Source organism: Protopterus annectens, chromosome 2.part1 (assembly GCF_019279795.1).
Source record: "Protopterus annectens isolate FY-2018-M chromosome 2.part1, PAN1.0, whole genome shotgun sequence".
NCBI lineage: Eukaryota > Metazoa > Chordata > Ceratodontiformes > Protopteridae > Protopterus > Protopterus annectens.
The window spans coordinates 673,124,043-673,137,751 of record NC_056729.1 but is presented as its reverse complement, the minus strand read 5'-3'; the positions used below and the strand labels follow the sequence as shown (position 1 = coordinate 673,137,751).

The window sequence follows — 13,709 nt, the reverse complement described above, 5'->3', positions numbered from 1 at the left end:
ATTTCCCTGACTTATCTAAAGAATTACTATTCCCTGGTTCACTTACTAGAGCAAGGCAAGATGAGGGGTCCTTCTTTGTCAGGTTTCAAAAACAGCCTGACTGAGACTTCAGTCTCATCTAGTATTAGTGGGAGGTTGGCATAACAGTTAACATGTTCACCTTATAGGCACAGGGTGCAAGGTTTGATTCTGAAATGGGGAAACTCGCTAAGCTTAAAATGGTCCACAAGGGCAGTTAGCCTAGTACTAACCAATGAACCTAATTAAAATATCATTACAGAGCTGGCTTACAGAAAGACATTACACACATCTGATCATATGACTTCTGGTTCCCACACTACTCCCTTGGCTAGAAGCTGCCAAAATTTAGCACATATATCAATAATACACACACACACACACACACACACACACACACACACACACACACACACACACACACACAGCTTTGTTCAGATCTGTTGCATCTTATTGAAGTCATAAAACAATTTCAAAGTTCCAACCTTCCACAGTAGCAATTAGTTAATTGCTGAAGACAATACAGAAGGCTTCCTAGAACTTTTTTTCCCCAGACATTTTGTCTCTGGCTGCAATCAGAACTGTAAGACACAATCTTTATGGCTTAAATTAATTTAATTTCTTATTATTTTCAAAGTTAGCTGGACTGAGATTAACATCTTCTCTTCCAGTATCCTATTTACAACAGTACAGCCTGGTACAAATGTACATTTCTTTTCCGTCCAGCAGGACACACTGTTGATACATTTTTTTTAACACAAGCAACTTTACAAATACATTTTCAACACAAGCATCTGTACCAATCAGTGATAAAAAAATGTTAAATTCCAGCAAGCTGTGCTGGCATGTGTTACATATCAACTGCCCTACTTCTGGCATAGCTGGCAATACCTCACATAGTCACATGCTCTAATTATTTGTTTTCAACAGCAGCTTCTCTTCTAAAGTCTACTAAAAACTCTACCAGTGCTGGTCTTTCACTTAGGACCCCCCTATTTCTTTCTCTTTGCCTTTACTCTGATAACAATCAAGGGTACCAGAACTTCTCAGAAATTTGTATTGCATGGTTAGACCTAAAAAGGCCCTTGTGGTCGTTAGCCTGGTATACACACCTATGAACCTATGGGTAGTCATTTTATGCCAATAAGACTCCAAACTCCTTCTGTGTATAACAGATGAAAAACAAAGATTCTACAGGTAATGCACATGAAAGAGAAAATGCAAAACTTAAGGGAGACCGCAATCACATTAAAAAGAAATGCAATAACAATCAATAGCTATTTTCTTGAAATAGCACATACTTTTTTTTCTGAAGGGAAGACAATCAGCCCATTAAATGGCATGTACAAATCCACAAAATGTTCACCAATATTCTTAAAGCTACTTATAATAATATGTAAAGTTAAAGTTCATAAAGTTCATTTTCTTGTTCTGCTCACTTTATACAGAAGAATGTCACCTTGCAGCACTCTGATCACTGCCTAGTTTACATCACAGCAGTTTGTAGTTTTTCTCTTATACAGCTATAAATAATTTCAGAAGCAGCAGCTTGCTTCACAGTTTGTGGCAATGCTGTACTCTGCTGTACTTCCCAAGCAATTTATAGTTCATTTCATTAATTTAGCATCACATACAATTCACATGACTACATGCTTACATGAATTGAATCACTTAGAAGCTTAGTGCAACAGTTTATTACACTGCCACTCATTTGATCTGTTCATACATAACTTGAATTACTCCACGTTACTGTAGTTACTTACATGTTGATATTGATTGTTGTGTTGTTGACAGTGAAGGGCAGTCTGTATTCCACATCCTTCTGTATTTCAGCAATACTGTTAAAAAATTAAGTAAATAGGATGATCAACACAACTACATAAAAAAGGATAGGACCCTAATTATAGACATACAGCTGCAAAAGTACGAAACAATGCAATATTCATAAAAAATATTGTTTCCTACAAAGTCACTGTAAACAGAAATAATTTCCAACAGCAAGTTGAGAACTTCTTGCTTCAAAAACATCTTCCTAATACAGTGCTTACTGGATATCCAACCAACTCAAATTTAATTCACAACAGAGCTGTAAAACTGTACATCTAGCTTCTAGGACTCGCCGTGGAGGCACTAGAATTGCTAAGTAGGTAAAACTTCTCCTAAATGCATGGAACCCTCCACCATCCTGTCAAGCATCACACATGCCATAATCTGCAGTTCATCCTGTTACAGTGTGTAGTTACAGGGAAAACAATAAGCAGGGGAGAAGGAAGACTCGAAAACAGACGCCATAAATGGGAGATGGAGGGATTGTATGCTAGCAAAGCTGGATCTTCTTGCTCCAAAACCTTCTGTAACATGCACATATTTGATAACATAATCCTTAGGTAATCATACTTAGTGGTCACTCTCAATGAAATATACTATAGGTGACAGTAGCCTCAGATCTGGAAAGAACGTCTAGCATGTAGTATCTTAAAAATGTATTTACAGAACACCAGGGTGTGGCAGCACAAACACTGTTTACAGTGCCATCATGGAAAAAACAGTGGAAGTAGGCACAGCCTTCTACAAGCAGTCACTGGAGTTGCAAGTAAAGGCTTTTCCATGTAATATTACACAACACAATACAATACGCCAACCAAGAGCAAACGATTTTACCAAATTTACACTTGCAAAGGATACAAAAACTGGTCGTCTTTGGGAAAGACTTGGCTCTGCCCACATATTTGACTTGCCCTCACATCCAAACAATGCAGAACACATTCAGTTTTGTTAGAACATTCATGAAAATGCAAACATGTTAACTGACTGATTCAAGCTGGATTTAGAAGCAACATTCAGCACAAGCATTTGTTTCAGACATCACCTTTTCTCTATGAAAACTTTAGTATACAAGATGAGCATGAGAAGCCTGCAATTCTAAAATCCCTTGTGAAAAGTACTGGCCACTTGAAACAGGGTGCTCTAGGACATGAGCTTTAGATTTAAAGCAGCAGCTGGACAAAACATTGTATGACAGAATTGCTCAGCAAGAAGTAAACATCCCAAGGAGGAAAAAGGTCTCCAACAAAAGCTCCAAGGTAAAAGCGACACACAATTAGCTTTATAGACCTGAAGACATACAAATTTCAGGTCTAACCCAGAATGAAAAGGAAATGCCTTTTCTTTCATTAAAACTCATTTGATTGCTAAAACTAGACACAATGATTTTGGACAAGTATGTTAGAACCAAGGGAACGGGGGCTGAAGAGTACTCTACATCTCTGACTGATGCCCAGACAGAAAAAAAATTGGGTATGTTTGTGCTGGTAAACATTATGAGTAGAAAGCCTTTGCAAGGAATAAATGACAGTACCCACCCTCTCAGAAAAAGAAGGCTAGCTAGCTGTTAATGGAACTGAAAAGCTACGTTACTAGTTTTAAGGAAAGGAGACCTGAGTGGAATTGCAAGAAAGGTAAAAGCAGTGGCAAGAAAGGTCACAGGTGAAATTATGTTAAGAGAAAGACACAGCAGGGGAAACAATGTCTGTCTGGGCCAAAAAGTGGCTATGAGAATGAAACCTGATGTTTGCTGGAAAAGTAAAAAGGCCACACACTGCCTTTCCTCAGGAGGGAGGAAATCTTTTTTGCCACTTAACGAGTAAGGTATCATGCATGAAGCATTACAAAAAAATAGTGATGGAGTTTGTCCAGTAGGGAACTAGAATTTCCATAGATGTGGCAGGCTACATTCTCACATCCCCAAGATAAAGTAGGTAGAAACACATTCTTCCTATTTAATTTTCCATATAACAGCCATACTCTCTGAATGAAAGACAGAGGACTCCTAGAGTTGGGAAGACTTAAGACAATGTCAAAGTAACTACTTCCTTTTCTGGCATGTATACACAAAGGCAAGACTCCTATGATGATCAATCACATGAACCAAGTGCTAAAAGAAAAGCATCTATGGTGACTGAAGCCCGAGTTGTGCATAAAAGTGATAGACTTACACAATGAAGAGTGGGATCCAGATGCATGCAACTCTATGGCAAATGACATGCTCTGGAAATTTAAACTAGGACGGAAAAGATTCAGGAGCTACTGGGTTCAAGCAATCAAATGGTGTGGTCTTGTACGAAACTGGATGTAAAAGATCATACAAATTGGGGCTGCCATAAGAACAGATGTTCTGAGACAAGTTTCTGTTGATACAGACTGAGCCAAGTGAAAACTCGTTGCAAAACGTATTCTGCCGTATGGAAAACAGGACTGACAAAGGACACATCTAAGCTTGTCTTATGAAAGTTCAAAGTAAGCAAGCAAGCAAGGCTTAGCAAGTTTCATTTTTATCCACAGGGAAATAAACAGTTTGAGCCAAGGATTTCTTATGCTCACAGTATTTATTACTTAACAGGCCAGCAAGGAGATGGTTATCTAAATACAAGCACACTGTCACCCTAGTACGCTGCTGCTACATTCAAGCACTTGGTGAACATCCTGCCAGAAAAAAAGACCAAGGTTTTTTCTCCCCTAAATTGGTTAATACTGACACTGAAGCAGAGATACCTCTGTGATTCTGAGGTGGACTTGCTCACATGGCAGCTCCATATGTCCCGTCTCCTTCCACAAAACAAGAAAGTGACTGCTCCATGATCATCTAAAACATTTACTTGGGGATAAACATGTTTAGTCTGTGGAGATTTAGGATTGGTCTGAGTCTGCTTAACTCCTCAGACAAGAAAATAAAAAAATGTAATAAAATACTAGACCTCTGTTCTGGGTGGCACCATTTTAGAGGGCAAACACCTTCAATGCGGCTTACTTTTGCTGTAGGAACAAGAAGTTATGTACTCACCATAACATTCGATGTATGCAGTCCATCTCGCCTCACATTCTTACCCGTGGGTTCGGAGCCAAATATCGGCTCCGACTTGGCCGATTTTACTAGCTCAAAGTCTCTCATTGGCTGGTCTAAGTGGGTATCCCATGGTGCACTGCTCCATATCCCCAGATGTCGTTTGCCACTTGTGTAGCTCGGACGTGGTCTTGCTTGGCTGTGGCTAAGTACCTTCTTTTTGCTATTTCTCTTAGAGAAATTTGATAGTTCATACCCAAAAGCTATTTTGATGGCTATTTCTTGTTACTACGTTTAAGTGTGGTAGTTGTGTTTTTTGGTATCCCTAACTGTTCCAGCGGGCTAGGCCCGTTTTAGTTAAAAGACCATAGTCCTCCCCTCTGTTGTTAGATAAACGTTAGTGTGATTGTGTTTGTCTGTGTGTACCCTAGAAGAACTATTTCATATATTGTAAAGATAAAGATGGAAAGTGTGAAGAGTAGAGAAAGTATTTCTCCATCTGACATGTCCTTGGTAATCTTTTTCCAAGCTTTCTATTTGAAAGAAAAATGAAACCCAACTGCCTCCAGAGTAAGATAAGCTGGACAAGGTCTCACTCTGCAGCTGTATGCCCAGTGGTTGGATATTGATCCTTGGAAATTCTTGAAAGCACTGACCTCTAGGTCCCCAACTCTGCTGAAAAATACACTAAAACTACAGTATCTAACCAGGCAGCTATCATTGCTGCTGTGTGCTACAAGTGAGCCGTCTTGGCTCATCTGTGCTCTGTTAAAAATCACTACAGACAGTGAAATTTTAGTCATGGTAGTAATGGGTTTTTCCCTCCTTGTTCCCAAGGTGCTGCTGAACTTCTTTGCTAAAGAAAAGTGATCCAGAAAAAGGGAAGTCCTTTTTTAAAGTGATGTACAAAATGCAGCCAGGAGTGCAAGCCAATACAAAGTTATGCTGGGACAGCAATATCTTCTTTAATGTTCCCCCACCAAGAAAGACTGCTTGATGGATACCTGGCATGGTTGGAGTGGTACAACAGGAGCCAGGTATTCCTAGACTATATGGAGTACTTCTCATCACCCCACAGGTCCATGGCAAGAGTTTGGTAGAAGGGAGCATGTCGGTTTGCTGGTCTTTGGGGGCTGCCTACCCTTTCCCCTAAGGAGCATCCCTGTATGTACTAGACAACTTTTTCAAGTCTACAATCACCGCCTCTCAAGGGGAAATATGCCTCCACATGCAATTTCCCTGTCACCAGCATAATGCAACTACATTATGACAGTGCTAGCTTGTCCAACTCAGAATACTACTAGAAACACCTAGTGTTCTTGCTAGGTGTCACCTGTGTCACATACCATAGTCACCTCCCTCTCTCTAAAATGGGAGGATCATCAGTGGCTGCTCATTCCCATAGTCCAAGGTTAGCTCCTACTGGCACCAGAGATGCTAAACAAACTCAGGTAATCTATGGTGTAGAAAAAGAAAGTACAGTTTTGTACCTACCATAAATGTAGATGTCCGATAGATATGCAACTGCAGTCCTTACATATGGGTTGTCCTGCCTCAGGCAGCCCTCGGTCGGCCGGATTCCAAAGTCTGGGTCCGGCGTCGGCTGATGTCGCCTCCTCCCCAACGTCAGAGCGGCTGGGGTATAAAAGCATCAGCCAACGCCATCTTCCTCAGTGTTTCTTGCCCCAGATGCCAGTTGCCCTCCAAGGAAGGCTAAATTTAGAAACTGGATAAAAAATTCCAGACATGCACAACAGTAATAAACAGATACACCATAACAGATATCCCCAGCTAATTATAAAAGGAGGGAAGTGGACCCAAAATACAGAGGGGTAGGGGGGAGGGAAAACCTGACTGCAGTTGCATATCTATCGGACATCTACATTTATGGTAGGTACAAAACTGTACTATGTCCTTCAAGAATGCAACTGCAGTCCTTACATATGAGTTGAATACCATAGCCAAGCTGGGGGTGGTAGGCTCTAAGATAGGGATGGTGTAGCTAAAATGCCCTGCAGGACTACCGAAGCAAAGCCTGCTCGGGATCTGGAATATAAAGGCAGGTTGTAGTGCTTGGAAAATGTATGCACGGAGCTCCATGTAGCAGCTTCCAGAATGTCCTTTGTAGCCACCCCTCTTAGAAAGGCTGTGGAGGTGGCTGTAGCTCTGGTGGAGTGTGGCCTGATATTGGCTGGCACACCCTTTCCATGGAAAGAATAACAGAATCTGATACAATGTGCAATCCATTTTGAAATTGTTTGTTTGGAAATTGCCTTTCCTTGCACTCCAGCAGCGTATGCTACAAATAGTTGATCAGACTTTCTGTTGGCCTTTGTTCTGTCCAAGTAGTAGCGTAGTTGTCTGTGTATGTCCAAAGTGTGCAGCAGCTTTTCCCCTTTATTTTGAGGATTGGGGAAGAAGGTAGGCAGGTGAATTGCTTGATTTAGAGACACCCTGGATATCACTTTTGGCATAAAAGAGGGATTTGTTCTTAAAGAAACTCTGTCCTGATGAAAAATGAGAAATGGAGGTACTGCCATGAGGGCTTGTATCTCTGAAACTCTTCTTGCTGAGGTAATTGCCAACAGGAAAACTGTTTTCCAGGAAAGAAATTGCAATTCTGAAGATGCTGCTGGCTCAAAAGGAGGAAGAGTTAGTTTTTCCAAGGTCCCATGCAGGCACTGGTGGTTTTCTGGGAGGTTTGATATTCTTTATCCCTCTTAGAAACTGATTAGCAAAGGATGTGAAAACACAGGTGGATCAGTGTTGCTGAAATTGCTGAAGCGTGTATTTTTATGGAAGAAAAGGAAAGTCCATTATGCAGCATTTCTGCCAAGTATTCTAGTATCTGTGGGATGCTCATTACTGATGCATCCTGACCCTTGTTGGTATTCCAGATGTTGAATCTCTTCCATTTGGCTGAATAAGTCTTTCTGGTGGAAGGTCTGCGTGCTTCCAATAAGATCTGTTGAACTTCCTTGGAGAGAGAGAGAGAGAGAGAGATATGGGGAGAAATCATGGAACCCTCCCAAGCTGTCAGCTGCAGAGTTTGCAGGTTGGGATGAACCGTCCTGTAATTGTGCTGGGTGAAAAGTAGAGGCCATTGAGGCAGGGGCCACGGCTTGGTGCAGGATATGCGCCTTAGTAATGGATACCAGTGCTGTCTTGGCCAATCTGGAGCTATTAAGATGCCTTTCGGTTGTTCTGCTTTGATCTTCAGTAGCACCTTGGTCATTAATGGTAGAGGTGGGAATGCATAGATTGTTAGAGAGTTCCAGCTGAAGGAGAGAGCATCCATTCTCCAGGCTTGTGGATGGTGTGTCCTCGAGCAGAACTTTTTCAGATGATGATTGAGGTGTGAGGCAAAGAGATCTATGTCCGGCCTCCCCCATGCATGAGTTATTTGTGCAAAAATGTCTGGATGCAACATCCATTCGTGCGGGTCCAGGATGTTTCTGCTTAGACTGTCCGCCAGAACATTGTCCTTGCCCGGAACAAACTGGGATTGCAGCTGTATGTTCAGTTTCAGGGACTTTTCCCAAAGAGCCATTGTTAGTCTGCAGAGGGGGTAAGAATGGAGTACCTCCCTGCTTGTTTATGTACCACATGACAGTGGTGTTGTCCGTCTTTATTAGCAGTTGACCTTGTTGAAGATATTTTCTGAAGGCCTCGATTGCATGAATTACTGCTAACATCTCTTTTTGATTGATGTGTAGATGCACTTCCCGGGGGGTCCATTGCCCTTGAATGCATCTGCCCTCCATGTGCGCCCCCATCCATGGTCTGAGGAGTCTGTTGTAATGGTTTGGCTTGTTTGAGGTTTGTTGAAAGGCATACCTTTGTTTAACTGGCTTGCTTGGGCCCACCACAAAAATTCCCTTTGTAGACATGGGATGAGTGGGATAATTGCTTCTAAGTTGTGGCTGTGTTGAGACCATAAACCTTTTAGGTACCATTGTAGTTTTCTCATGTGTAGTCTTGCCAGTGGAATCAATAGAATGCAAGATGCCATGAAACCCAGGGCCTGCAGGATTTTCCTTGCAGTCATGTGGGTGAGCTTTGCTAGCCTTTTGAAGTAATCTGGTAATTGTTCTTGCTTCTCTTCTGTGAGGTAAGCCATTTGAGATTTTGTGTCTAGTTTGCCTCCTAGAAAAATTATTTGTTGGGATGGCAGTAGTCTTGATTTTTGAATGTTGACTGTGTATCCCAGAGCCTGTAGTAAGTGAATGACATAATTCAAGTTTTTTGTCAAGGCTTGCTTGCTGTCCGCTTGTATAAGGCAGTCGTCCAGGTAAGGGTATATTTGTATCCCCTGGAGTCTGCAGTGTGCAATTACTGATGCCAGGCATTTCGTGACCACTCTGGGCGCAGTAGATAAGCCAAAGGGCAATGCTGAGAATTGATAATGTTCTGACCCTGCAAGAAATCCGAGGTATCTTCTGCAACTGTGTCTGATTGGGACATGCAGGTATGCCTCCTTGAGGTCCAGAGTAACCAACCAAGACCCCTTGCCCAGCATGGGAAGGAGTTGCTGTAGCATCAGCATTTTGAATTTTGGCACAATGAGAAAAGTGTTTAGAGCGGACAAGTCCAGTATAGGTCTCCATTGCTTTTCTTTTCTTGGAACAAGGAACAGTCTTGAGTAGAATCCCTGGCCTTGTTCCTGAGGAGGAACCTTTTCTATTGCTTTGATTTGTAGCAGCTTTGAAACTTGTACGAATGCCTCTGCCCTTTGATTTCGTGGCAGGTTTGGCATGCCTTGTCTTGTTGGTAAAGTATGGAAGTGGAACCTGTAGCCTTGGTCTATTATGTCCAGAATCCATTTGTCCCTTGTTAAAACGTGCCAATTGTTTGAAAATAAGGATAATTTTCTGCCTAAAGGTGCTTCTCTTTGAGCCTTGGTCGGCAGTGTCAAAGTCAAGTCATTGTGATTGTCCCTGTGGAGCAGTGGAAGTCCCTGCGCCACCTCTCTGATTAGTCGGTTGCCATTGGCGTCCCCTGTAGGAGCCTCGGTATTGCCCTCTCCCTCGGGCTCGTCTGTTCTTTCCCCATTGAAACTTGTCAGTGTCTGGAAAGGACCAATTCTTCGAAGGCCAATTCCTGCTGAACCTCGGTGGCTGAACCTGGAGGAAATCTTTGACTGTTTGCACTGATTTAGCCTTCTCCTCAATTGATTTCAACACATCCTGAGCATTAGCACCAAATAGCTTGTGTTTTTCCAGAGGTGCATCTAGAAGCTTTACTTTAACATGATCTGGCAATGCCTGTTCTTTCAACCATGCATGTCTACGTATGACGGCCCCTGTCATAGCTGCCCTACATGAAGCTTCCAATGCATCATAACCACACTGAAGAAAATGATTGTTAACCTGCTGTGTATTATGAACCAAATCCTGCAAGGCCTTTCTATCTAAAGGCTCAGGAGAGGCTAACTTTTTCTGCAAATCATCCATCAAGAAATCCTGATACTGAAACATATGAAAAAGGCAGTTAAGGGCCCTCATGGCAAGGGTGGTTGAGGTATAAACTTTTTTTGCCCCACCTCTCCAGGGACCTAGATTCCCTGTCTGCGGTCAAAGGATTTTTGGCCGTGGAGGTGGCTACTCCTTCGGGTCCCTGGGAAATAGTTTCTAGATCAACAGAATGGGCCTTAGAGGTTTATGAGTTTCAGGAACCCTGTAGTATCTGTCTGGCTTGACAGGAGCAGGAGGGAGAGAATCAGGAGAAGCACTCAAATCTGAGTATACATCATCCAATACATCTAACACTGGAGGAATAGCTAAAGGCCTGTGCTGGGGAAGCTTAAGGAAGGTACAAAGCAGTTTCTGGAGTCGGAGAATTCCTGGCCCTGCCACTGAAAATGCTCTCTCATGGAGTGGAGAATTTCCCCAAAAGAAATATCCTCAGGAGGAGAGGCAGAAGGAATAGATTCCTCCGCATCAGAATCCTCGTAGGCCTGGAAGGACTCTTCATGGGTATCTGAGAGATCAGAGTCACCAGAGGCTTCATCTGAAGAAAGGGTGTCTGTCTGTTCAACCCTGGGCCTTTTGTCTGAAGGCGGCTGAGAACCTCTGTCAGGATGAGCCTGGGAACCTCTGATTAAGGAAATTAGATCTGCAGCTAAAGTCATGATCTGTTTATCAGTAGTGGGACCCTAAGGAAAAGATTTAGGAGGGTGAGACTTAGCCTGGCTGGCAGCCTTAACACGTGTGTAGGCCTTGATCGGCATGGACACCGGAGGCCTAGCTGCCCCACGTGCTGGAGTAACTTTGTCCACCGGTATGGTGTCGGGCAAATCTTGGGCTTCAGCTTCTGGAGGAAAATCAACAACCGGCACTGGAGTAGGCTCCGGGGCCGAAGAGAACGGTAAAGCGGTGTCGTCGGTCTGAAGCAGTGGAATAACTGCCTCAGAAGAGACAGATGCACTCGCGGTAGGTTTTGGCGTGGTGTTGGTGGAAGTCACGGCCCGAGAATGTCGGTCCCGGTCCTTCCGTTTTTTGGAAATATGTGTTGTCGGTTGTTCCGACGGCATGATATATGAGTATTTTTCGCCAAAAAAGTCTTCAGCAAATTCTGCCCGGCGCCTGAGTGTGCGCTTGTTGAAGCAAGCACAGGCCGAGACGTCGTGGTCTGGGCCAAGGCAGGGAAGGCATTAAGAATGGAAGTCCTTATGAGGTATTTGTATACCACAAGACAAACAGTTATTAACTTTTGCAGTTTTATCTGACATCGGCTGAGGCAAGAAAGGTTCCCCAACGGGGTACTTAGCTTTTTGATGACTTCGGATACTGAAAACACAGGAGCTGACCGACCGGCACTTGCGAACTGCTTCTGCTTCGGGCACCACGTGGCAAGGAAGACTGGGGAAGATGGCGTCGGCTGATGCTTTTATACCCCAGCCGCTCTGACGTCGGGGAGGAGGCGACATCAGCCGACGCCGGACCCAGACTTTGGAATCCGGCCGACCGAGGGCTGCCTGAGGCAGGACAACCCATATGTAAGGACTGCAGTTGCATTCTTGAAGGACATTACTCCCTTCTTCCTTTAGTTACACATCTAGTAACCCTCTACTTTACTTCATCAGGTTGGTCTCTTTGGAAATACCACATAAGCCTCATACAGTTCAGTATACTCAAAGAAAAAAGCAGCAGATATGAATACACACTTACCAAAAGTAGCAGATATGAACACACTTTCCAAACACTTCACTCTGAACTTCCTGCTTGGTGAATGTTATGGTAGGGCCCTGAGGAGATGCAGCAGTTCTTAGGGCTGTTGAAAAGGCAACTGTATCTGGTTTAGGAGTCCCTGCTCAAGCGAAATACATCATACAGGAACTGAAAACTGTCCTTTCATGGCTACTGGGGATACAGTATTCATTATCCCAAGTAACCTTGGTGTCATCCTTTAACTCATTCCCTCCAACAGAGCTCTAACTCCCAATAGGTGTGGCCTGAGTATTTTTCAGTGAAGTTATTGGTTCACAGTTCACACAAATGTCCATAACTCTAGAACCATAAATGGCAAGCTATTCAGCATAAAATAACCTTTTCAATGGTTCAGTTCATTCAGTTCTAGGTTTTAAACTGCATTTCATAAGCCACAATAACCACAGTAAATGTTAACTGTAATAACAGCTTACAATGTCTCAGTAACCATTTACATAATTTTTACCTCATCTCCTCCCATCTTAACTGTCATTTGTTGAGCCTTATTTGTCTCGAATCTTGTCATAATTAAATTTTCCATAAATATTTTCATTTGTTCTCTTTGATTTCCACATTTTTCTGGTTTCTACAAATTGTCATAAAATTTCCAGAATTCTCTCTAATACCTCTACAGTATCTATAGTTATTTTTCTTGTTATAAGATATCAAAGAATGATGACAGCCCTTTCTACATTCTGCTGCCCAAGTCATTGCACTAAATGTTTTTCTGGAATCATCAAAAATAGTGGCTTAAAAGCAATCTTTTTAAACGCATACACATCATCTGGGTACTCTCTTATTTTCTCTTTAGCACTCTACATTTGCACGTCGTTTTGCATTTCTGTGTTTTGCAAGATTCTTCTTATTCTGCAATGTTTTAACCTTTGTCAGGCCCTCTAAGTGTTTCCTATTAATTCTTAACCACATTTCTCTTTATTTCTACCATATTTTTAAACTCAGTTTTCATTTTATCCCATTCACTACTAGCTATAGCTTCTGAAGGTATTTCTATCTTCCCTATTAATGCTCAAATTTCCACTACCCATTTCTTAAATTTCTCTTTTTAACAGGTAGGTGGAAAGTGACCGTGTCTCATTTATACTACATTACCCTGCAATTTTGTCTTGCTTTTTACTGGTGCATGATTTGAAATAGTTACTGGAGATGTGTCAAAACTTTCAATTTAACATGCATGTTCCTGTGTAATATAAAACTTCTAGAACCTCATAAAACCTTCAGTTCAAGGCTCCAATAAAAGCTATCCCTTCGAAAAAAACGAATGCCAAAAGTTCCAAGGATTTTATTGAATCACACACATCACATCAAACGGATTAAGTGCTTTCATTTCCAACAGGACACATCATCAGAATCATTATGCAAGTGCAGTCATTTAATTTAAACAATACGTGGGCATCTCGTATTGGCAGTTCATTAATCAGTAAAATCTAGACACACCCTTAAATATCTGCATTAGAAATAACACAGTTTAAATATTTAAAAGTTAAAAAGTTTAAATCCATAACTTATAAAATGAACTGTTCAAAGTAAAAAATACAAAAATGTTTGACAAATACAAAAAGTACAATCTTTACATACACACACATATATTTTATATATATATATATATATATATATATATATAT

The 13,709-nt window shown here is 41.9% G+C and overlaps 1 protein-coding gene across 1 annotated transcript in view; it reads right to left on the bottom strand.

Moving 5' to 3' along the window:
* VPS37A (VPS37A subunit of ESCRT-I) overlaps nucleotides 1–13,709 on the bottom strand; it is a 1,253,527-nt gene that overhangs the window by 1,135,088 nt on the left and 104,730 nt on the right. Inside the window, exon 2 of the mRNA XM_044062409.1 lies at nucleotides 1,782–1,856. Coding sequence (XP_043918344.1) covers nucleotides 1,782–1,856 — 75 coding nt within the window. The remainder of the gene's footprint in view (nucleotides 1–1,781; nucleotides 1,857–13,709) is intronic.